This window comes from Prionailurus viverrinus, chromosome F1, assembly GCF_022837055.1.
Source record: "Prionailurus viverrinus isolate Anna chromosome F1, UM_Priviv_1.0, whole genome shotgun sequence".
Taxonomy (NCBI): domain Eukaryota; kingdom Metazoa; phylum Chordata; class Mammalia; order Carnivora; family Felidae; genus Prionailurus; species Prionailurus viverrinus.
The window spans coordinates 13,800,258-13,825,933 of NC_062577.1; the positions used below are offsets into that span (position 1 = coordinate 13,800,258).

A 25,676-nucleotide genomic window follows, 5' to 3' on the forward strand; every position below is an offset into this window, starting at 1 on the left:
ACACAGAATCTGAAGCAGGCTGACAGCTCAGAGCCTGACATGGGGCTCGAACCCACAAACTATTAGATCATTACCTGAACCGAAGTTGGATGCTTAACCAACTGAGCCACCTAAGTGCCCCTTTAATATTCTTTTCATGATGTTATTGGTTACTCAGTTTGTCTCAATAACTGTAGATCTTGATAACCATTGTTCCTGAAGATACTGTACCTCACCAGTCCTTGGATCACCATTCCAGCTTATTCACAGACTCTAGAATTCACAAATGATTTTAACCTTGTTGTTGGAAGTAGCAGCTTGTAAGACACGGACAAGATGTAATGTGGTTTGATCGCTGTCAGTGTACTGCTGTGTCCTTCTCCAAAAAGAGAAAAGTGTAGTCTTATTTTTTCCTCTCATAATTCTCTAGTACGTTGGCTCAGTCCCATATATTTAATAACCTTTTTTTTTAAGTTTATTTATTTATTTTGAGAGAGAGAGTATGGCAGAGAGAGAGAGAGAGAGAGAGAGAGAGAGAGAGAGAGAGAGAGAGAGAGAATCCCAAGCAGACTCTGCAATATCAGTGTGGAGCTTGATGCGGGATTCAGACTCATGAACCATGAGATCATGACCTGAGCAGAGATCAAGAGTCAGATGCTTAACTGACTGAACCACTCAGGCACCTCTTAATAACCTTTTTAAAGAGAAATTCTGAGCTTTGCCATCTACTTGAGAATTTGCCAAGTTCCCTTGACATTTTTGGTGTGGCCACAGATTAAGACATGAAATAGAAGGAGATATGAGAGAGGAGAAAGAAGAATAAATATGGTTAGGATTTGACTCAACTGATGTATCAATAATTATCTATAGGCATTCCCCTATATTTACATATAATGCTTTCTTAAAAATATGCTGAAGTTGAATGTGTAAAAAGTAAACAATAGACTTCACATTTTATTTGAGGTTAGGATGTGGGGAGTACTCAACTAAAAGTAGTTTAAAGTTTCTGTTTATACTTTGCCTTGAGACATATTCTTCAGTGACTTATTTCTAGGGTGTTGTTTGATTCTGTTTTCTTCTTTAACACTTAAGTTATTGAGCTAAATCAAGTAAGTATCCACTTGAGGCTAAATATTTCTGCTTTTGGCTTACCTAATGATTCCTTCTCACCCACCCTAAGCACATTCAACTTACACGCGCTGGACTGTAAGCACCATGTTCACTGCCGTATTCTCCAGCACCTAGAATAATACAAAGTCTACAGAGGGCACCCCCAAAATATTTATTGAACAAATGTGTGAATTCATCATCTTAATTGTATAAAATTTGAGGCCTACAGTTCTTATTTATATCAGTCCTTTGTTTTGTTGTTTTTACTCATTTATGTAAAATTATAATGGGATAACATACTAAGATATTTAAATATTTTTGTTAAGTACTGTGGTACAAACGTGATACTACTGCTGGATGTGAACTTTAAAAGTGTGGAAGTCAGTTAATTTAAGAAACTTAATTTGGCAATGGAAAGGCAGTTTAGGATGTAACTATTGGTTCATAGGTCTAAGTGTGGCAATTGGAAGTTTGAGAACCACTTATTTTTGAGTGTGATAGACTGTGTGAGAAAAGGTAGAATACATGGATACAACAAAAATAGAAAAATAGGAAAGACCCCATACTTCTAAGAAATGCTCTTGGTGGAAGTGCTCTCATTTCAAGCAAATAACAAAATATTAAGAGTTTTAAGCTAACAGAATTCAGTGAATAATTTGAATTCCCTTTATCTAAAGGGAAGGATTTGTTCATGTTTGGAGAAGTCTCTTGTATCTCTCAGTGTGAGGTTATGACCTTTGTTAAACTCTTCTTCATCGTGGTTTCATTGTTCAACCTATGGTGGCCTGAGAGATTTGGAAGTTCTTTTGTGCTTCAAGTTTACAATTTTGAGACGGTGTGATGCTACTTTTGGAACCAAGGAAGAGAATAGCTTCTGAAAGTGTGGGATTTAGAGGACTTCTCCACTTTAGGGAAAGAGTATAAGCCATTGACATATATTTTTTTATAGTATTCACCAAGGTGGCTTAATGCTAATAAAAGAAATCATTTCAACTGGGAATCCTGCAATGCATTTATAACACAGCATCACTGTGATAACACTCGAAACTCTTTTAATCATGTTACCATGTTTGCTTATTGCTAAAACCAGTATTTATTTCATTTTTGAAATATTTTTTTTAATGTTTATTTTTGAGAGAGAGGGCAGGAGTGGGGGGAAGGAGCAGAGAGAGAATGAGACACAGAATCTGAAGCAGACCAGGCTCTGAGCTGTCAGCCCAGAGCCCGATGCAGAGCTCAAACTCACAAACCATGAGATCATGACCTGAGTCAAAGTTGGACGTTTAACTGACTGAGCCACCCAGGAACGCCAGTATTTACTTCATTTTGTGCTTCAGTGTCTAGCCCACTGAAGCCAAGGGAAGTGAGAAGAGAAATTGCACTTAGAGAACTTAGACTAAAACCTTGTTTGTGTGTGTTCTTTGGGAATATTTAGATGCCAGCACCATTCTTAGGATTACCTTAGGATTCATTTGTTGCAATATAGTATATTTTGAGGCCTAGAAACATCTATAAATAAATAGAGCTCCTTTTGTGAACTTCAGTTAAACATCTTTATTACCAGGTTTAAATGCTAAAGTTGAAGAAACAAACTATATTTGTAAATTAAATGTTATATATTACGTATAATATATAAACATATAAATACAAGCTTATGTAAATATAAGCAAACTATATAAAATGTTTTGTATTATATATAATACATGTAAATATTTGCATATATGTGTATATGTATATGCTTAGACTATATCTGCTAAAGTAAATTGTGACCATGGAAAGGAATAGATTCAAAAATTAGGAGAGAGGGGTATCAAAATGCAGTTAAAGCTTTTGCCTAATGGTATCTCCATTTTTATTCTTTTAGGTAAGCAGAATTTTATATAGTTTCTGTACAGCATTCAAACGTTCTTCCAGACAAGTGTCTGATGTTAAAGACTCAGTTATTCCTACCCCTGACAGTGACGTGTTTACCTTCAGTGTCTCCTTGGAGGTAAAAGAAGATGATGGAAAAGGAAACTTTAGGTGAGGTTATTTGGGAAGAATAAAAGTTGGTATTGTGCCTGAAATATAGTATTGGCTAACATAAAGCTTCCAGAGGCTATACAATGTTGGTATAAAGCTTTAAAATGATAAAAAGAAATATTTGGCAGGTGAATGAATGTTTTATTATTCTCATGCTTTCAGATACTTTATGTAAAATATTTTCTCCATATTTATGAATAATGATATTATAGAAAATTGTAGTAAAATAATAAAAAGAATAAAAAGCTATACTTTTGTCAACCACAATCACTTTTAATGCTTGATTTATTCCCTTTGTTTATTTCTAAGGGGTATTTTTATACAGTTGTATATACACAGGTTTTTTTTCTTTTAACTTTATTATGTAAGAATTTTTCCATTAAAATGTTCTTAATTAAAGTCATTTTTAATAGTACCAATAATATATTGGGTGGTTTGATCATCATTTAACCATTTTCTTCTATTGTATATTTAGAATGTTTTTCTCCTGTTCACAAATAGACAGGTGATAGGATATAGTTATGCTCTTTAACAGCCACTTATGTGCCTTTAATTCTTTAAAAAAAAATTTTTTTTTAACGTTTATTTATTTTTGAGACAGAGAGAGACAGAGCATGAACAGGGGAGGGGCAGAGAGAGAGGGAGACACAGAATCTGAAACAGGCTCCAGGCTCTGAGCTGTCAGCACAGAGCCCGACGCGGGGCTCGAACTCACGGACCGTGAGATCATGACCTGAGCCGAAGTCGGATGCTTGACCGACCAAGCCACCCAGGCGCCCCTATGTGCCTTTAATTCTAATAAGAATTGTTAGGTAGAGTTTTTTGTCTTTTTTTTTTTTTTTAATAGATATAGAAATTGAGTCTTAGATAAATTGCTCAAGGTATTTTTTCTTTTCAGATAAGATCATGTATCTATATCTGTCTCCCCCCCCCCCCCCGTGTGTGTGTGTGTGTGTGTGTGTGTGTGTGTGTGTACTTAAGTTCAAGTTAGTTAACATACACTGTAGTATTGGTTTCAGGAGTAGAATTCAGTGATTCATCTCTTACATATAACACCCAGTGCTCATCCCAACAAGTGCCCTCCTTAATGCCAATCACCCATTTAGCCCATTCCCTCCCCCCCCCCCCTGCCCCCAGCAACCCTCAGTTTGTTCTCTATAGTTAGTCTCTTTTGGTTTGTCTCTGTTTTTATCTTATTTTTCCTTCCCATCACCCATCTAGCCCATCCCTCACCCAACTCCCTCCATCAACCCTCAGTCTGTTCTCTATCCTTAAGGCTCTTATAGTTTGCTTCCCTCTCTCTCTTTTTGCCCTTCCCATATGTTCATCTGTTTTGTTTCTTAAATTCCACATATGAGTGAAATCGTGATATTTAAGATAATCTATATTTTAGACACTTAGATTGTCTTAATGAATTCTTAAGAATAGTCAGTCTGGTATAGATGCTGGAGAGGATATGGAGAAATGGGAGCCCTCTTGCACTGTCGGTGGGAATGCACACTGGTGCAGCCACTCTGGAAAACCGTGTGGAGGTTCCTCAAAAAATTAAAAATAGAACTACCCTACGACCTAGCAGTGGTACTGCTAGGAGTTTACCCAAGGGATACAGGAGTGCTGATGCATAGGGGCACATGTACCCCAATGTTTATAGCAGCACTTTGAACAGTAGCCAAATTATGGAAAGAGGCTAAATGTCCATCAACTGACGAATGGATAAAGAAGATGTGGTTTATATATACAATGGAATACTACTTGTCAATGAGAAAGAATGGAATCTGGCCATTTGCAGCAATGTGGATGGAACTGGAGGGTATTATGCTAAGTGAAATAAGTTAGGCAGAGAAAGACAGACATCATATGTTTTCATTCCTATGTGGATCCTGAGAAACTTAACAGAATACCATGGGGGAGGAGAAGGGGAAAAAAAGAAAGTTATAGAGAGGGAGGGAGGCAAACCATAAGAGACTCTTAAATACTGAGAACAAATTGAGGGTTGGTGGGGGGTGGGGGAGAGGGGAAAGTGGGTGATGGGCATTGAGGAGGGCACCTTTTGGGATGAGCACTGGGTATTGTATGGAAACTAATATATATATAGATATAGATATCTATGTCTATATCTATATATCTATATCTATAGAATAGTCAGTATGGCTGAGGCTAGAATTTAAGTTGCCCCTGATCCATAGCTCTTTTTCCATCTCTTATTTATATTTACTTGAGTTTGTGGTTAGTTATCTCAAATTGTAGATGTTTTAAAGTAAGCTCTTCTCACTTTGTTTGCCTTGGGTTTCAGTGTGTTAAAGGCTCTTACAACCACACAACCAGCTAAACCAGAATAGTGAGTCGTAAAAAATAATTAAATAAGCTATATTCCTAAATTTGTTAAATTTAGAAACTAAAGTTGAAATGATGTCATTTAAAGAATCTTGGATTTTAACCTTTGTTAAGTAAAATATAAGGCTCTTATCCAATTTAGAAATTAATTAGTGACTTTGTTTTGCTGACTATAACATTGGTAGTTAGCTACTCGGGCAAGATGAGTTTAGCACACCTTAAGAATAAGGGTGCTGGAATTCTAAACTTGCAGTAGATTATTTTATTGTGGTGTTGTACTGATAATTTCTGTTCTTTTTGCATATTTCAGTCCTGTGCCTAAGGATAGAGAGAAATTTTATTTCAAGTTAAAACAAGGAATAGAGAAGAAGGTGGTAATTACAGTGCAGCAACTTTCTAACAAAGAATTAGCTATTGAAAGGTAAGCAGCTTGCTCCTAAATGCTACCAAAAACTTGTATATACATTGCTGTTGTGTTTCAAGAGACATACTGTTGAATCTCTCAGCTTTATTACTTGCTGTGTCTTTTCACCATACTGCAGTTTCTCCGTGTAAAAATGAGAATGAGAGTCATAATGCTTTACCCACTTCAATAAGTTAAATGTAACTGGTTTATTGAAAGTCTCAGTTGATGGGAGTGCCTGGGTGGCTCAGTTGGTTAAGCTTCTGACTTTGGCTCGGGTCATGATTTCATGGTTTATGGATTTGAGCCCTGCATCGGGCTCTCTGCTGTCAGCTGAGAGCCTGCTTCAGATCCTCTGTCTCCCTGTCTCTCTGCTCTTTCCCCTTTCTCATTCTCTCTCTCTCAAAATAAATAAACATTTAAAAGATGGTTAAAATGGTAAATTAAAAAAAAAATCGCAGTTGATGGGGGAAATAAACATGATTCCCCCTCCCCCCCCCCCCCCCCACCCCGTGCCAGTAATAACTACTTCAGCTCTGTTTGGTCATATCCCTTTTTCCTGCTGTCCCTTATTTACATGTAGGACAAATACCTTAAATTCTCAATCATCTCTGATAATTAAAAAGTACATTTAGTTATTGGACTTTCAGGGGCATAAGAAAAATAGATACATATCTTTTAAATATATAAGTATACACCCAGACACACACATATACACACACAAATGTGTGTGTGTGCATTTACATATTTTATGTATATATTTGAACATATAAAAACAAAACAAAATCTTGTAGGACAAAAGGTCCTATAAACAAAGAATAACAAATGATAGTTGTAGAAAAAGTATTTGTACTGTAGATAACAGATGAAGGCTATGTCTATAATATACATAAATTTCTTAATTTGGAAAAAAAAAAACCAATAAAAAGCAAGAATCAACAAATCACAGGAAAGCTATTCACATGGCTAACAAACATATGTATGTAAAGATGTCCCAATTCATGAATAGAGAGGGAAATGTAATTAAGGTAGCAGTAAGATACCACATTGGCAAAAAGAACACGTCAGGCTGGTGGGAATATGGGGGAAGGGGTAAAGTGTGTATATATCCCCTTTTTGAGAAACAACCTGGCAACATCTATAAAAGTAAACAAAACAAAACCCAAATCTATAGTTGCATGCATCAGTCTCCATTCTAGGGAATCTATTCCATTAAAAATAAAAGTACCACTGTCGAAGGACATATTTCTGAGGGTGTTTATTACAGCCCTTTTTATGGTGATAAAAAGCCAGAAACAAAAACAAATGCCTATTCACTTGGTTTCTAGAAGTGGGAGCAATTGGTGACAGTCATAAGAGAAAGAAAAGCCTCTTCATCAAGATTGCCGTAGACTCTGACTCCTCCCTCCCCATCTGTAGACTAGGATGAAGGCGGGAGCCAGTTGAGGTGCTGGCTGATGGGATCATGGTCACCGCTGTCCCTCTCAAGTGTAGGAGAAGGTGTCTGGCCCCCAATTATCTGCAGCTTTCTTTAGAATGTCAGGAATTTAGCTGTGCTTTGTTCCCATCCTTGGGTTTAACTGCTGGTATCCAGATAACAGGAAAAGTTTTGCTGTATAATTCTCTCTTATAGTTGTCATCTTTTTTCCTTTCTTAGTGGTAATAAAAAAATAATTTTGAGTCATACAAGTTCATGAAACATAGCTAAAGATTAAAGGTATTATTGACTTTGAATATTTTAGTCCTAAAAGAATGATGATGAGAATGTGTTGTTAACAGTAGCTCTAGCAATGTTTGAATCTTTTTATTTGGAAGTATGCAATTTCAAACTTCTAGAATAGTTAAAAAAAATGGTACAGAGAACATCTGTGTACTCTGCTTAGAATCATCTCTTGGTAACATTTTGCCCCATTTGCTCTGCACCCACTTTCTCAATCTCTCTCCTCTCTGTCTCTCAGTCTTTCCCTACCTACCTACCTACCTACCTACAGACAGACCCACATTATTGTTTTTCTGAACAATTTTATTCCTATATAATTCCTTAGGAAATGAGTATTTCCTAAAAATAAGGATACAGATATCTATTATATAAGCACATTATTTGTAGCAACTTCTATAAATTTAGCATTCCTAGAATACTTTTTTAAATTTAGCATTCATACAATACTTATTTATATATTTTAGAGAGGGGGGAGGGGGAGGGAGAGAACACAAGTAGGGGAGGGCCAGACAGAGAGGGAGAGCGAGAAATCCAGAGCAGGCTCCACACTGACAGCGTGGAGCCCTATGTGGGGCTTGAACTCACTGTGAAACCATGACCTGAGCTGAAACCGAGAGTCAGACGCTTAACTGACTGAGCCATCCAGGTGCCCCATATACAATGCTTTGTCTTTAACCTACCATTTGTCTCCAGTTTTGTCATTTATCTCAGTAGTGTCCTTTTTTCCTCCAGCTCAGGATTTACACTAGGGTCACATATTGCATTTAGTTGCCATATGTCTTTGGCTTTCATTAATGTGGTAATATTTCCACAGCCTTTCTGTGTTGCTTATGACATGGAATTTTTGAAGAATACATCCATTTTCCCACTTTTTAATGTAACATTACTAATTTGGGGTTTATCTAATATTACCTTGTGATTAGATCCAGATTACTTCTTGCTCCATAGGTGATATTGTCTCCTTCATAGTGGATTGCATTTGGAGGTGCCTGATAACTATCTGTCCCTCCCTGGTGATGTTAATTTTGGTTGCGAAAATGTGATTGTGAAAATACCTGATTTCTCCACTGTAATTCCCCTTTTTCTCCCCCCTTGCAACAAGTAAGCAGTCTGTAGGGAGATGAATGAAAATATCCTACTTCTCATAAACATTTTCTCAAGTTAACATTCATTCAAATTCTTGTCTGATCTAATCTTTACTGTGAGGAATGCAAAATTAGAACTTTCAATCTCCTGCACCTTCTTGGTAGTTTAGCAGTCAGCCCTAGGCATTCTAATGTAAGCCAAAGATCTCCCTTCTCTTCCACTTATTTATCTGTTTATTATTGGTATAGACTCTTGAATTTCTCTCCTCCCCCCCTGCAGTGCTTTATAATTCACTACAGAACTTAATTATCTTGGTGATCATTGTCCAGAATTTGCCACTGGGAGTCCCTTCACACCCTATGTCTTTACCTTTCCGGCGTAACAAAAGGCAGCCTTCCATTTAATAAGTTTGTACTAACACAGGCAAAGAAGTATTAGCTGTTGAGTAATTTAACTCTTAATAATCATTATTAAAAATCTTGGAGTTTTATGGTGAAATGGTATGTTCTGTCTCTGCTATAGAGGCCTGTGCCCTGCTTGTCGTGTTAGGCAGTCCTTCCTTTTCCCAATGAGAAACTCTCAAGTTTGGTCAACTTGAGTATAGAAACATTGATGATTATAGGTAAAATAGTTGAATGCCTGCTTATAATGTTTTCTTCATTAGCTTAATTAAACATTTACACATGCTTTATAAATATATTATGCAAAATAATAACTTAGAAATGGGGCATTTTGCCCACTCTCATATTCGTAAGACAATTTCATTCAGACTGAATAATCTTCAACATTGATTTCTTCATCATCATGCTTTTTGAGTAATTTTAAGGGATTTTTACAGAGCACATTATCTCAAGTTCTGCTTAAGTTGTTTGAGATAAGCCCTTTTTTTGATCAGTATATATTGCTTTTATTAGATATTTGGGGTGCTTGGGTGCATCAGTTGGTTAAGCATCTGACTCTTGATTTCAGCTCAGGTCATGGTCTCACAGTTTGTGGGATCAAGCCCCGTGTCAAGCTCCATTCTGGCAGTGTGGAACTTGTTTGCGATTCTTTCTCCCTCTTTCTGTGTTCCCCACCCCCCCCACTTGAGCTCTCTCTCAAAATGAATAAACATTAAAAAAAAAAAAAAAAAAAGAAATTTTACCTAAGCCACAAGTGCCCGTTTGTATAGAATTAGGAATTAAAAACAAAACAAAACAACTCATTCCATATATAACCACTTACTATATTGGTTTTATTTTAATATAGTTAATCTTGATGGTATTATCTAACAACTCTGGGTTCATATATCTGGCATTAATTACTAAACCCATGTTAAGTTTCTTTACTTCTTTTCTTTTCTTTTCTTTTCTTTTCTTTTCTTTTCTTTTCTTTTCTTTTCTTTTCTTTCCTTCTTTCCTTCTTTCCTTCTTTTCTTTCTTTTCTTTCTTTGTTTTACCACGTTTTGTCAGATGACCTCTATAAATACCCAAACTAAAATTGACTGAGATTGCTTTAGGCTAATGGTTCTCCAAACAATACTTTGTTCAGCATAACACACAGAATTTCCTGTGATATTGGAAATTTTGTTACTACTTGGATTTGTATTTTTTGGAAAAAGAAACTTGTCTTTTATTAGATTATATGTAGCATTTCATGTGTTTAAATTATAAAATGTAAATGGTGGAATAAGGTAATCCACCAGGTGGCAGTCTTGTCAAGAGGATTAACACCTCTGAATCTTAAACATGGTCTTAAACAAAGTTTGTCATATAAAGACACTGATGTGAAAAAAATCAGATTACATCATTTTGGCTTATCTTCTGAAAGAGAAAATGATGTATTGTTTTTAAAAACAACTTATCATTGTGTAAAATTTCCAACATATGTGAAAGTACAAAGAGTAATATATTGAACCTCAGTGTACCCATCACCTACCCCAAATGCTAATTTTCAAGATTTGGGCTTTTTTTTTTTTTTTTAATATTTTTATTCTGAAAGAGTCCATTTATCTGTGTATTCAAGGGTTCAAGCCTTCTTCCTTTGTAGATATTAAACAAATTATACTGAGATTATCTTTCTTGACTTCTTTGAAGGCAAATACTATGTCCTTTATTTCAGAATCTCCAACATCTAGCACATTGCTAGCAACACAGAACTTTGTAGTTAGCTACTTAATCCTTACTTAGCACTTGCTGTGCTGGGCATGGTTCTCGGTGTCATTTATGAGGTGTAGCTACTATTATCTTCACTGTACATTTGAGGAAACTGAGGCACAGAACGGTTCAATAACCTGCCCAGGTAATACAATTAATATTTGAATTAAGTCTGTCTGATATCAGAATAAAGAACTTGTTGAAAAAAATGAATAAAAGGTATATAAAAATTTTATACAGTATTGACCAAACTCATTGTTACATTGAGGGACACTGCACCTGATAGAATCCTACCTTGTTTAGAGAAGATGTGAAAACTGCTTTCATATTTTGAAAATTTCTAATATTCTTTTCCTTTTTTTCCATGACCCATGTTACATTTTACATATTGAGCTTTATTTAGGAACTGTACATGAGAGAGAAAATAATAACAGACAACAATCATTGAGCACTTACTACAAGATGGCCATGGTACAATTATCATAATGACGTATGAGGAAGGTTTTATAATTATTACCACATTTTTGCAGACGATGAAACAGGTTTCAGGAGGTTAAGTAACCTTGGTCACTTGGCCAGAAACTGGTAGAACCAGGGTTTAAACCAAAGCCAGCTGGTTCCTGAGTGTGTACTCTAAAAGACTAAAGGCTGTATGCAACTAAATCTTGATTGTACACTAAGCTGAAAATTAAACCAGTTAGAAAATAAATGAACTGGTATTCTTTGTTGTATTTCTAGCAGAATTGGAAAATGAGAATAGAGATGTGGGGGTGTCCAAGTGATTACTCAGTGACTTCAAACTCAGGGGCACCATGTCCTGGGAGAAAAGCTGATTGATTTGTAGAAGAGAAAACCAACAATAACAACTGAAGGGAGGAAGCAAGATGATTGCCCTCTGAGATGTGTGAGAAGAGCAAGACTGAAACCCAATTATTGCAAGCCCCCAGTTGTAAATGTTAAAGTGTGCAGATTTGACCAGGCCGTGCTCTTCTCGTGTTTCCAGAGCAGAAATGGCAATCATCTCTATGCCCGACCAGCTGAAATTTCTGTGGTTTTTGGTATTACCACAAGTAGAAATACTGCAAAAAAAATTTCTTGCAAAGTACTGAATTGATACGGATTTTTAAAGCTTTATCTCGTGTTTAAGATACACTGTTACTAGCACTATTACATAGCACCTACCTCGATGCTTTGAATAGGTGGTTGGTTACGTGTCATACTCGAGAAGTGAGGGGGAAGTGTTTCAGTTTTTGTTGTGTTAATTTTCTGACTGGTTGATTTTTGCCAAGTATTCTTATTTTGTAATAAAATTCAGGGCAGTAATACAATATACGCTTACAAAATGGATCTCCATAAAATTCCCTAACAAGAAGTGGAATTCTAATGATGTTAATTTCAGGCCTTGTGGAAGGTTAGTTGGGAAGAGATTTTTGGCTTCAGGGTTTATATCTTTCGAATCACCCTGTTCCCAGGGATCTGCCCTGATGCTTTGCTGTGTGAATCAAAATGAAATATGGATATAGCAAGTAAAGGATGATTATTAGGTTTGTTATGAACATATAACTCTGTTTGTACTGAGTAACGTAGACCACACTGCTAGAAAGAAAGGATTTGCATGAGTCACTTTGATCCTAATATTGGAGAATACATCCGTTACACATACATTAAAAAATACATTAACACATCATTAACAGAAGGTAGTTTGATCATTTGTGGAGTAATTCAGAGATGTGCTTGTTTCGGTGGTATATCCTTCTTCACTTCTTAACTTGTGCTTGCTGGCTTGCAGCAAAAACCATATGAGACACTGAAGTGTTAAGTACCATACGGCATAGCGTGAGTGATTGAGAGGTACCTTTCCTTGTGTTATTTTCTTGAGGAAAAGATTTCCAAGTTAAGGAGTATTAAAAAAACTAAACAAGACAAAACAAAACCAACCACCTGGGGCTCTTTTCTTCTTTCAGCACAATTTTCTAATATGATTTGATAATCACTAATGTAGGGGAATGGTAGAACTTCCAACTGTTTATTACATTTGGGCTGATCTAATTTCACATTTGATCATTCTGACGGTCTTTTGCTGGGTTTACCTAGCACTTATTTTTACCTTCATTCTAGCAAGTTACAATTTTATTTAGAAAGAAGCTCAAGTCACTGACTTTAGGTTGCGTAGATGTTAGTTTGACTTCCATCTCTTATTCTTTTATAGAAATTAGTGTACCTATGAAACCTGTCAACAAAATCAAGATATTTTAAGATTTTATTAAGAGGTTTTAAGATTTCATTTTTTAAGTAATCTCTACTCCCAGTGTGGGGCTTGAACTTATAACCCTGAGATAAGAGTTGTACACTCCACTGACTGAGCCAGTCAGACACCCTAAGACCTTTAGATGTTGTAATAATTTTTCTTGGAGGACATCATTCTCCTCCATCCTGAAATGAGAGAAAATTAGGGGGGTGACCCAAAATCTGCATAATATTTTATTTTATTTTATTTTTATTTTTATTTTATTTATTTATTTATTTATTTATTTTTTTTTTTAAAGTTTATTTATTTTTGGGACAGAGAGAGACAGAGCATGAACGGGGGAGGGGCAGAGAGAGAGGGAGACACAGAATCGGAAACAGGCTCCAGGCTCCGAGCCATCAGCCCAGAGCCTGACGCGGGGCTCGAACTCCCGGACCGCGAGATCGTGACCTGGCTGAAGTCGGACGCTTAACCGACTGCGCCAGCCAGGCGCCCCAATATTTTAAAAAGATGTTCTATGAACATTTGTTCTCTTTTGGTTTTCTTTTAAGGCAGTCGAAAGATAACTTTCTTTTTCCTTAGGAGAATAAGGTATATTTATACAAAAAACCTTTCAGTGTTCTCTGATATTTATTTCAAGTGACAATCGGTAAAGAACTATTGGCATTGCCAGTAGAACATTGGAAGCTTCTGTCTCGCAGTCTTTGGACTGGAACTTGTAATTAGGACAGAATTTTCAGTATCTTCCATTGCTGGCATGTGGTAGAGGGAAGTGTCACTATAGAAGTATGTATATAATGCTATTACTTTTTCAGCATTGTATTTTAAGAGTTTTTTTTAAATATTAGCAGTGAAAACATATTCCATAGCATGTTTTTATAAGTTGAACTGTTCTAGATGTCTTGGAATTCATCTTTAAATGAATTTTAAAATTAGAGATAATTACAGACTCACAGGAAGTTACAGTTACAGTACAGAGAGGCTCCATATACACTTCCTCCAGTTTCCCCCAATGGTGACATCATACATAATTATAGTGCAGTATACAAATTAGAAAATTTACATTGGTACAGTCTATAGATCTCTATCGGAGGGAGCATTTTTTGAATCCTTTTGTAAATCATACTGTTCTTTTATAACATAATAATTTCTTAATTATTTTTCTAGTGGTGAGAGATTTTTAATTAGTTTTCTTTAACTTAAGGTGAGCATTCAAGGTAATTATGGACAGAGGGGCTCCCAGGTCCTGCTGAGGAGAGTTCCAGGTTGCTCAAATGTGTGTTTTTTTTTAAATTGAAATATATTTGACGTTATGTAAATTTAGCGTGTATAATATGTTGGTTTGATGTATTTATATTGTAATATTATTGCCTTTGTAGTAATAGCACCTCTGTCACCTCACGTAATTGTTATTTCTTTTTCATAAGATCTAGTCTCTTAGCAAGTTTGGTTATAATACAATATTATTGTCTATACTCATGTATTGTACATTAGATCTCTAGGACTTATTTACTGCTAGTTGCAAGTTTGTGTCCTTAAACAACATCTCTCCTATTCCCCCACTTCCCAGGCCTGGTAACCACCTTTTAACTCCCTGTTTTCGTGAGTGTGGTTCTTTTAGATTCCACATGTAAGTGATATCCTACAGTATTTCTCTGTCTGACTTAATGTTAGTTAACACAGTTTGCTCAAGTTCCCTGTTGTTGAAAATGGCAGGATTTCTTTTTTTCTCATGGATGAATAATATTCCATTGTACCTATATATACCACATCTTCTTTATCCATTCATCCATTGATGAGCTTTTAGGTTTTTTCCATATTTTGGCTATTGTGAATAATGTTGCAGTAAACTTGGGAGTGCATGCATCTCTTTTATATCCTATTTTCATTTTTTTAATATCCTATTTTCATTTCCATTGGGTATATACTCAGAAATAGGATTGCTAGATCATATAGTAGATCTATTTGTAATTTTTTGAGGAGCATCCATATTTTTCCATAGTGGTTAAACCAAGTTACATTCTCAGCTTACATTAGAAAATGCTTTTTTAAAAAATGTATTGATATAAGAATTTTTGGGTGCTAACATGAGTATTAAGTAATCAGGAGAAGTGAGTATTTTAACTATATCCTATGCCAGTTACCAATTTATTGCCTCTTGGTTCCAGATCTACCCTCTTACCTTATCTACTTATGTATTTCTTCTTTGCGCAAGCACAATATTAAATTGAGCCAGTAGAGGGTGCTAGAGAGACACTGCAAAAGAAGGGTCTTCTCTTTTATGGTTCTGGTGCGATGTGGTGGTTGTTTCTTGCTCTAGCTGTAGGTTCTGGGATGTCCAGTGGTGCTGTGCTCCAGCTGTGCAGCCAGTGCATGCACTCCCTCCTCGAGCTCATAGTCCTAGTCCTGGTTCAGCAAGATCATCCTGTGGACCTCCAGACACAGACACTGTGGACTTCGGGCCCTACACCATTCTGCCAGTGAGCTGGCTCCAGGAGTTCTGATTTCCTTTATTTTTACTTGCCTACCTGCACCCAGTGGGCTGTGTCCTGCTTGCTTGTGGTCCAGCTTTGCCTGGGAAGTCTAGCAAACTTTGCCATCTACTGTGCTACAGTCCTACCTTTTGTAGTAAGCTGTTAGAATACCAGCTTTAGGGAGAGGATCCTCCTTCCAGGTTTGCTCTTTCTTGGTGTTCTCTCCCTCAGCCTTAGGGTATTCTTTAGAATTCTCTTTATAGTTACTCTCCTATTATAGTTAATAATTCCTTATAGTAAACTTTCCCTGTTCAAATTACTGTATTTTCTTTCCCAATTGGATTTCAATTGACTAATTGAATTAGTACCTAATAAAATCAACCAGTCCCATAAAATTTCAAATACATTTCTGGGGACTGGGAAGAAAGTGGTTATTTTAGATATTTTTTTTTTTTTGGTGTCGTAATAGTAATAATGACAAGAATTAAAAACTAATGATTTCTACCCTATGTCCATTTCCACCCCGAGTGTTTAATGCACAGTTTTTTTTTTCATACAAAAGAAGTCCTATAAAGTAAATTATCCTTTGGGTTAAATTTCTTAGTGTGTGGGGGAGGAAGCATGTTATTTTGCAGGGTGTCTTGGTATTCTTCCTAAAGCCTTATTCAGTTTGACTCCTCTGTATGATGTTTTTTGGTGGGGAGGGGCAAGGAGAGGTGTTAAGTATCTCTAGATATAATTATTTTACATTACTAGTAAGCATTATTTAAGTACTAATATTTTGTCCTTTATAATGGCAGTTCAGTTTTTTTTTTTAAGATCTTTGGTTCATTTGAAGAGGGAGGAAGAACTACATAAAATGTTATTTTTGTATAGGAGAACATTAGGCAATTAACAAAAGTTAAATAAGTTACATGTGAAATTTTGTATTTGTGCTTTATTGATTTGGTCTTTTGTAACTGTTTTAATAAGTTTACTCACCTTTTTTATTCTCACATTTTCTTTCTTTCTTTGAATTTCTTTGAATTTCTTTCTTTCTTTCTTTCTTTCTTTCTTTCTTTCTTTCTTTCTCTCTCTCTCTCTCTCTCTCTCTCTCTCTCTCTCTTTCTCTTTCTCCTTCCTTCCTTCCTTCCTTCCTTCCTTCCTTCCTTCCTTCCTTCCTTCACAGCAGGCAGGGTAGGGGCATAGGGAGAGCAAGAGAGGGAATCTTAAGCAGGCTGGCAGGCTGCCTGCCCAGTGCAGGGCTTGATTATGTGAGGCTCTGCCTTACAACTATGAGATCATGACCTGAGCCAAAATCAAGAGTCAGACACTTAACCAATTGAGCCACCCAGGCTCCCCACCTCATGTTCTTTTTCTAATTGTTACATGTTTTCTTTAAAGTTTATTATATATTTTGGCAAGTTATTTCATTATTCCACTATACTGTAGAAGATTGTTATTTTTTTCATAACTGATCAAAACTTTATATAGCTTGATTCAAGGTTTTTATTTATTTTTTTAAAGTTTATTTATTTTGAGAGAGAGTTCAATAAGGGGGGGGGCACAGAGAAAGAGGGAGAGAGAGACTCCCAAGCAGGCTCCATGCTGTCAGTGCAGAGCCCAATGTAGGGCCTGATCTCACCAACTGTGAGATCATGACCTGAGCTGAAATCAAGAGTCAGGCACTTAACTGACTGAGCCACTTAGGAACCCCTAGTCAGAGAGAGAGAAAGAGAGAGAGAGAGAGAGAGGGAGGGAGAGAGAGCGAGCGAGCAGGGGAGAGGGGCAGAGGGAGAGAATCTTTTTTTTTTTAATTTTTTAAAAATGTTTATTTTTGAGACAGAGAGAGACAGAGCATGAATGGGGGAGGGGCAGAGAGAGAGGGAGACACAGAATCGGAAGCAGGCTCCAGGCTCTGAGCCATCAACCCAGAGCCTGACGCGGGGCTCGAACTCACGAACCGCGAGATTGTGACCTGAGCTGAAGTCGGATGCTCAACCGACTGAGCCACCCAGGCGCCCCAGAGGGAAAGAATCTTAAGCAGGCTCCACACTCAGCACGGAGCCTGATGTAGGGGCTTGATCCCATGACCCTGGGATCATGACCTGAGCCAAAATCAAGAGTTGGATGCCCAACCGAGACACCAAGGTGCTCAAGTCTTTTAAATGGAATTGAACTCCTGAGGAATCTATATTATTTTACACACAGATGGCATTGTTTTATATTAAAGTTCTCTTAAAATGTAAATATCAAGATAGGGCTGTATAGAAGAGAGTTAACAAAGTAGGGCCGAAACTGCTATTCCTAAAGGTCTGTTTGTAGGGTTTGTTCTTCTTCTTCTTTTTTTTAGTGTTTATTTTTGAGAGAGAGAGAGAGAGAAAGAGAAAAAAGAACGTGAGCTGGGAGAGGGGGTGGGAGACACAGAATCTGAAGCAGGCTCCAGGCTCTGAGCTCTCAGTACAGAGCCCAGTGTGAGACTCAAACTCGTGAACTGCAAGATCATGACCTGAGCCGAAGTTGGACTCTCAACCAATTGAGCCACCCAGGTGCGCCCTGTAGGGTTGGTTCTGGAATGGCATCTGGATTCCCTGTGCTGATTTTGCTTTGTATCTGTTCATTCTAATAAATCATAGCCATAAATGCAACTATGTGCTGAGTCCTGTGAGTCCTCCTAACAAATCTTCGAACCTAGAGTGGTCTTGGGGACTCCAACACAAGAGCATTTTGCTATAAGTAGGTTTTCATGCAGGGACCACATCTAAGATTATTATTTCCTTTCTTGGGGATGTATGTGTGTGTAGCTTTTATTGATTGTAGAAAATAAGCTTTTGCCTAATTGAAAGTCTCTTTATTGAAGATACAGGACAGCTTTTTCAGACCTTGTCTTTTAGGGAGCAGTAGCATTTGTGAGATGAGGTTATGAGCTAATGCATAGTATATATGTTTTTGGGTTTACAATTTCGCAAATTTGTTAACTGAGAGTGTCTTTGGATACCCAGCAGTAGTTACCTTTCCTCGATGCACTTCAAGTAAAAACTCCTCCACACTCATATAGTCTGTTCGCATTCCTATCCCCCATCAATAATAGGAAAGGGATGCCCAGAATTCCATGTTCCTCTGGTAGTACTGCCCCTTCCTTGACTCGTGCACCCTGGTTGTCCCAAACTGGAGTAAAGCAGGGTATTCCAGAGCTCTGCATGCTCTTGCCACTGTCCTTCTTCCTACCCTCAACCTTTAGCCTCACTGAATTTTGTTTCTGTTTTGGCTGTTTCAGGCCTTGTAAGACATCCAAGACTCTTGGGTTTTCCATCAATACTCAAATCCTGATCCCCACATGACTCTGTATATCCTGTCTTCTGACTCCTGTTGTCCATGTTTACCCAGCTTTTGGGACATTCCATTTTACACTCTGGAACTCATAGTCCATCGTAAGCACAGTTTCTTTAATCTTCAACCTGATTCTGAATGTTGCCTTCACTTTATATAAACTGGGCTTGCCCTGAGTCTACTGCTTCTCAAGTGATGGCTGTTTTCTCTCCTCCCCTGCCTTTGTACCTTGGCCTGGAGATGTGTGAGTATCCTTGGAATGTCCTTGCTTCTTCCAGACTGTTTTCCTCTTCCCTCCTTAGAAACTCACAGCTTCAAATTTGATGCTGTCAGACTTTCCCATCTGCTAGCCTCTATTGTTGCAGTTATCTACACATCCTTGGGATTCCCATCATTCTTTGAAGATTTTAGCTCCTGGCTCACTGTCATTCTCCAATCATTAGGCTTTTCCTAAGTTATAGCAGTTTCACTATCTATATAGATGGTTTTTCTTTTTTTTTTTAATTTTTTTTTTCAACGTTTATTTTTGGGACAGAGAGAGACAGAGCATGAATGGGGGAGGGGCAGAGAGAGAGGGAGACACAGAATCGGAAACAGGCTCCAGGCTCTGAGCCATCAGCCCAGAGCCCGACGCGGGGCTCGAACTCCCGGACCGCGAGATCGTGACCTGGCTGAAGTCGGACGCCCAACCGACTGTGCCACCCAGGCGCCCCTAGATGGTTTTTCTAATAACCTAGCTTCTTAGTTTTTTTGATCTCATTCTCTCCAAAGACCTTTCTTCCTCCCTACTTCAGCCACCTGCTTCAAGGGTCATAGTCTGGAATTTGTCATTACCATTGACTGTACTCCCTTCATAATCTTAGTATCAAGTATCCTACTGTCTGATCAGTACTTCTTATCTAATTCATTCTCATTTTCTCAATTCCATTAATTATTTGATCTCACTGAGACTAATAATCTATGGTCCTATCATGTTTTACTGTCCCTCACCCACTCCATGATTTTACTTTTTTACTTGTCTCCATCCCTTTGTCTCCATCTACCTTTATAAATTATTCCTTTATATACTCCCACAACTCCCTTGCTCTCTTTTCCGTCTTTCTATTCCTCTGGCATATTCCCATCTCTGGTTAATTCTAGCTTTCTCCTTTGCACCAACACTTGTTATAACTGAATGCAGCTGGGAAAATAAACATATAACCATGCTGATTGGCTTTACTTCAAATTCATGACCACAACCTCAGGTGTACTTTTGTGTTGTTAGCATCCCTATTTCATTTTACTGGACAACCTATTTCATGTCTCTCCTAGGCTATTTCACATCTTCTGTTTAAAAGTGCATCATGTCTTCTACATGTTTACTCTCAGCCAATTATCTCTTCTTGTTTAAGATAATAGAAACAATAATAGAACTTTAGATGTTCCTATCACCGTGTCTGCCAATTTATCTCATCTGTACCATATATTCTGCCTTTTCTCTTATTACTTTGGATGAAATGTGCATGCTCTTATGGCAAGCTTTCTTCTTGTATAGATTTTATTCTATGTCTCCTTCTTGATGACATTATTTTAGCTGTCTTTCCTCTACCGCACTTGCTTCTTAGTTACCTCATCCAATCGCTTTAAATATATGACTTCAAATATAATCTATAAATGAATGACTTCTAAATTTTTAATCTCAAACCTGAGGTCTCTTCTGAATTCCAAATTTATATAAATATAGGTCCACAACTTTAGGATCTTCATTTGGCATTCGTTTGTTTGTTTATAGCAGCTTTATTCGTAATTGCCAAAAGTTGGAAGCACCCAAGATGACTTTTAGTATGTGAATGAATAAACAAAGTACATGGAGGCAGTGGAATATTCAGCACTAAAAACAGGTGGCCTATCAAGCTGTGAAAAGAAGGGACCTTCAATGCATATTGCTATGAAAGAAGTCCATCTGAAAAGGCTACTGTGATGCCAAACGTATGACATTCTAGAAAAGGCAAACCTATGGAGACAGTAAAAAGATCGGTAGTCAGGATTTGGAAGGAAGGGAATATTAGGTAGATGCAACATGAAAATTTAAGAGCAGTGAAACTGTTTTGAAACTATCATGGTGGATATAGGCGGTCATTATATACTTGTCAAAGCCCAGAGACTGTACGACACGAAAAGTGAACCCTGTCATGAACTATGGGCTTTGGGTGATCAGGATAAGCCAATGTAGGTTCAACAAATGTACCACACTGGTGCAGGATGTTGAGAGTAGAGGAAGGGGTTGGGGCAGTATTTCAGAACCCTGTACTTTCCGCTCAATTTTTCTGAAAGCCTAAAACTACTTAAAAAAGAAATCTAGTAATTCAAACAAAACTAAATTATATTCTGTGTAACTAAATATTTAAAGTAGCAGTAGCAGTCACTTCTTGGCAAACCTGAAGTACAGAGTCTGGACATTTATATCTGTACTCAAGGCATCAGCAACACTGAGAATGGCTAGGACACAGCACAGCAGTCACTGGGGTGGAAGTCTGCGTATCTGTGGGCTCTCCACCACTTACTCTTTATTAAGCTATGGCCATCTGAAGGGAATGGTGTTGGTGTGTTCAAACCAGGTCACTTCTCCCTCCCCACTGCAATGAATTGTTTCATCATTTTCTTATTTCTCTTAGCACATTCAGTGCGTAACATGTTATCTTTTGGGCCTAGGGATGGGAAAGTGCAGGTGGGTAACAGGAAGAGGGAGGTCATCCTTTTGGGAGCGTCAGGCCCGGGCCTGACCTGCATGGAACTGCAGGCAAAGCCAACATTCTGTGTCTGACAAGAGAGTTCTGCCATGGACCACACACCACTAGACACCAGAGGCTTGCAGCACAAAGATCTCAACAGAAGCAGGAATGGATTATGAATTCACAGCCTTAGATCGTTTGGCTCTTTGCAGTGGTTCTTGACTGTGCTGCCAACATGCCTTCCTGTGCTGAAGTTATCACTTCAACTGTATTAATTTCTTCCTCTTTCTCACTTTTCTTACAACTTTTCCAAATCCTTCATCTCTTGGCCACCATCTTGCATTTCCTCAGACATGACTGCAGTTTGGTGATGTTTAGGAATATTCTGGTTTCTTTCAGAGTAAGCATGTTTCTGGAGCCTCACATAAACCTGTATTTTCCGGCCATCGGTACTCAAATTGTTGGCACCAGTTTTGCAGATTGTCCCAAGCCACTTTATCAACTGAAGGCAAATTGGTTGGCAAGGGAAGGATTGGTGTATTACAACAACCATTTTTGGGGAAAATCTTGAATTGTTCATTCATTTGAGGATGATGAACTTTGTCTCAAGTGTCTTCAGGCTGACTTACGAAGTTGAAAAAACACTTAGTTACATTTGATGTTCTTCATCAGGCTCCTCATTAACTGGAACCAATGTGAGAACCACATTTTCTTCCTCTAATGTTGCCTCAGAGAAATTCTTGTTGTTTTCATAATTTGCGACTTTTCTAGGAACGTTCAGAGGAAGGCAAAGCCAGTAATGTTAGGATATCTTCTGCTCACTCCTTTTCACCTCTTCATTTAGAATTTTAAGGTTATTTGTTCAAAACTCAAACTCTTGATTCCCAACCCTGTTCCAAACCTGTTCCTCCCATAGTCTCCCCTGTCTTACCAATTTGTAACTTGATCCTTCCATTGACTCAGGGTGAAAAACTTGGAGTCAGATCTTTCTTCCTGTACACCTAATTCCTCAGTAAATCATATCAGTTCTACTGCCAACTATATAAAGAAAGATAAAACTCCAGATGGAAGAGATAAAACAAAAATGTATCAATAGACATGGAAGAAAGTGTAGATGAAATAAAGAGTAGAAGAAAAAAAGGAAGTGAAATTAATAGCTGGGAAAAAAAAAGGGAGTCCAGATGGAATCACTATTATTCTTTATATATATAATATATATATTATATATATAAAATATATTTTATGCTTATATATACTATGCATCTTATATTATATATATTTAAATGTTTATATATATACATATTTAAATGTGTGTGTGTGTGTGTGTGAGAGAGAGAGAAAGAGAGAGAGAGAGAGAGAGAGGACTTGAGGTGGGCTCTGTGCTGACAGAAGAGAACCCAGTTCAGGGCTTGAACTCATGAACTGTGAGACCATGACCTGAGGCAAATTCAGATGCTTAACCACTTAACCAACTGAGACACCCAGGTGTCCCTGGAATCACTTATTATTCTTATTCAGTAAAATTTGCTGTAGTTGTGTATGTTTTACATTTTCTCATATAATTGATTTTATAATTTTTTGCTGATCTTTGTCTCTACCTACATTTGATTTACCTTTGTGTAGGAGAAAACAAGCCCTTGTTAACCAGTAGTAGCTAGGGGGAAAAATTTTATTTTTTGCCATGCTTTGTGAGGTTTTTGAATTGTGTTTACAGGTGTATTCAGGTACATTCAATTATAAAAATACTTGCAGTTTTGCTTTTATTTTTATTCCTATATCTGGTATATGCAAAAGCCTAAATAATGTATCATTATCCAGATTTCTTGTATTATTCCTACTGCATAGTAAAGCAAAATAATTGATTTACTAAATGTTTTTAGCAGTGATTAGGCCAAGTGTTAGATTTTGAAATTTATTGGTTTGTTTTAATAATTTTTTAATTTTATATTTTCTATCTGACTATAGCTAAGTTCTCTTTTTATATTTGAAAGGTGTTAGTAAAAGTATTTATATTTGAAAATGGTTCTACATTTCAAATTTCAATCCATTATAATGTGGGAGTTACTGCCCCTGGATGGTATGTTTGGAGGTTGTTGTATGTTCTTGAAGTTTACTGGTTGATAATTTAAAAAAGAGAAGAAAAAGACCTAAAAATATTACCTCTTCTTTAATAGCCTCTTTGTAGATTAAATTCTGTGTACTGATAGCAAATCTAAAGCAATTCTAAGCATCTATTTTAAATTATTTTTTTCCTAGTAATTAGTCCTAGTGTTCCAGGTAATCTTAGGGGGAAAGTAAAAATTTCCCACCTGAAGATTGGAAAGAAAAGAACAGCCAGTGTTTTAAACCTGTTTTGCTTACAAGTATAAAACTTAATGGAGAGACTTCTTCCTGTGACTGATGGCATTGAAGCTAGTAAAGTTCTTAAGATCACAACTGTGGAGTCTTTGATCTGGATTTGGATCCTGGCTCTACAATGACCTTGGCCAAGTTATTTAACTTGTCTGTGCTTCAGTTTCTAATGTTTAAGTTGTGAATAATACCTTTTAAGAATTTGGAGAGGAAAAAATTGGGTAATACCTGTGAAGTATTCGGAATAGTCCCTGACTCAGAATAAATGCTTAATAAATGCTTTTTGTTATTACTGTTGGTGGTATTATCACTAGTACCACAATCATGATCGCTACTGAGACTGTTTTGAGTGATAAGTGGAAATCAGAGTAGCCTGCAGAATCGGAGTAGACTGCTACATGAGAAGGCAAAGCTGTGGCTAGATTTTTTAGAACTTATGTGTATAGACAAGGAGGCATTATTTTACAGTTATGATAATGCACAAATTTATGTTACTTTGGTTTAGTTAAATAACACCAGTCCTGTAGCCACGTGGTTCACATTTTTGTCACCATGGTATATTAATTTTGAGTAATTGTAGAAAGTGAAAACTTTGCTGTTAACTCTTCAGTGCACTGTCACTACATAAGTACAGGATCAGTGACCAGTCACATCACTTCATTCACATTCTGTTGATAGTGGTCACAGCGTATCTGTTGCTTAGTTAACTCTCAGATCACAGAGTGTGTTGCTCCTTACCACTCAGTGGGAAACCTCCTGAACATTTCACAAAAATGGATAATTGAAAGAGTTGGCCAATAAAGATCAAAGTGCAGGAAAGAAATGGAAAGTGGTAATGTGGAAAGTGAAATTTCATGCAATCTTAGAAGATTTGGAAATGGTGACAGCAGAACGAGAACAGGACGAGACCTAAGCCCCGTGTGAAGCTGTGGTATGAGCCGTTCTGAAAAAGTCTGACAGACTCTGATGGACTCCATCATCTTTAAGTTCAGTAGGAATAGAAAGGTGCTTATGGTTGAAATGAAGCATTTACTTCTACTTTGGATGAAGACTGCAACAAAAACTAAAATTCTAGTTAGTTTTGCTAGCGTTTAAGTCAACATCTAGTTAGTTTTGGTAGCGTTTAAGCCAACATTTGAAGTTAATTGCCACATTGAATGGGCAATGAACGATAATTACAGGACTGGAGACGATGCAGTTTCTTAGCTAAGTTTTGGAAGAAATATGGTAGAAGCATGCTGTTAAAAACATTCATGCATCATGACAGGAAGCAGCAGTGAATAGTATGCATGTGGCATGGCAGAACCTTTAGTGCCCTGTACAAATAACTCTGTGGGATTTGAACAGGATATAGATGGAATTAGAAAGGAATAGGACCACGGGAATGTTGGCATTGCCACTATTCAGTGGAATCTAGATAGGCAGGCAGAGGATTAATCTAGCAGCATAAATAAAGTGGTTGTGATGAAAAGGATGAATGTCGCAGAGGAGGTGATGCCAGCAAAATCTTCACATTAAAGGAGCCCTCAGAGACCTTTCATAACATTAAAAGTGCAAAGGAGAAAATATTGGAAGCTGATTCAGACTTAGAAAGGAACGTGAGTTCCTCAAAGAAAAGACGCTTACCCCATGTCGTGAATTGTATGAGAGGAAACCAAGCACTGTTCAAGCTAGTCTTAATAATTGTTTCCAAAGAAGCAAAACACCTTAATTGTCAACGTTTCTAAGCGCTTTAAGTTACAAGGGGCTAAATAAGTTTCACTTTTTTTTCTCCATTTCTTTATATACTTAAA

The 25,676-nt window shown here is 37.2% G+C and overlaps 1 protein-coding gene across 5 annotated transcripts in view; it reads left to right on the plus strand.

Moving 5' to 3' along the window:
* Nucleotides 1-25,676, plus strand: part of RABGAP1L (RAB GTPase activating protein 1 like) — a 765,564-nt gene that overhangs the window by 88,766 nt on the left and 651,122 nt on the right. For 4 of the 5 annotated variants that reach the window (XM_047840290.1, XM_047840291.1, XM_047840292.1 and 1 more), the window contains 2 exons: nucleotides 2,954-3,111; nucleotides 5,756-5,866. The exons of the other annotated variant lie outside the window; for it this stretch is intronic. In XM_047840290.1, the coding sequence (XP_047696246.1) occupies nucleotides 2,954-3,111; nucleotides 5,756-5,866 (269 nt within the window). The remainder of the gene's footprint in view (nucleotides 1-2,953; nucleotides 3,112-5,755; nucleotides 5,867-25,676) is intronic. 5 annotated transcript variants of the gene reach the window in all.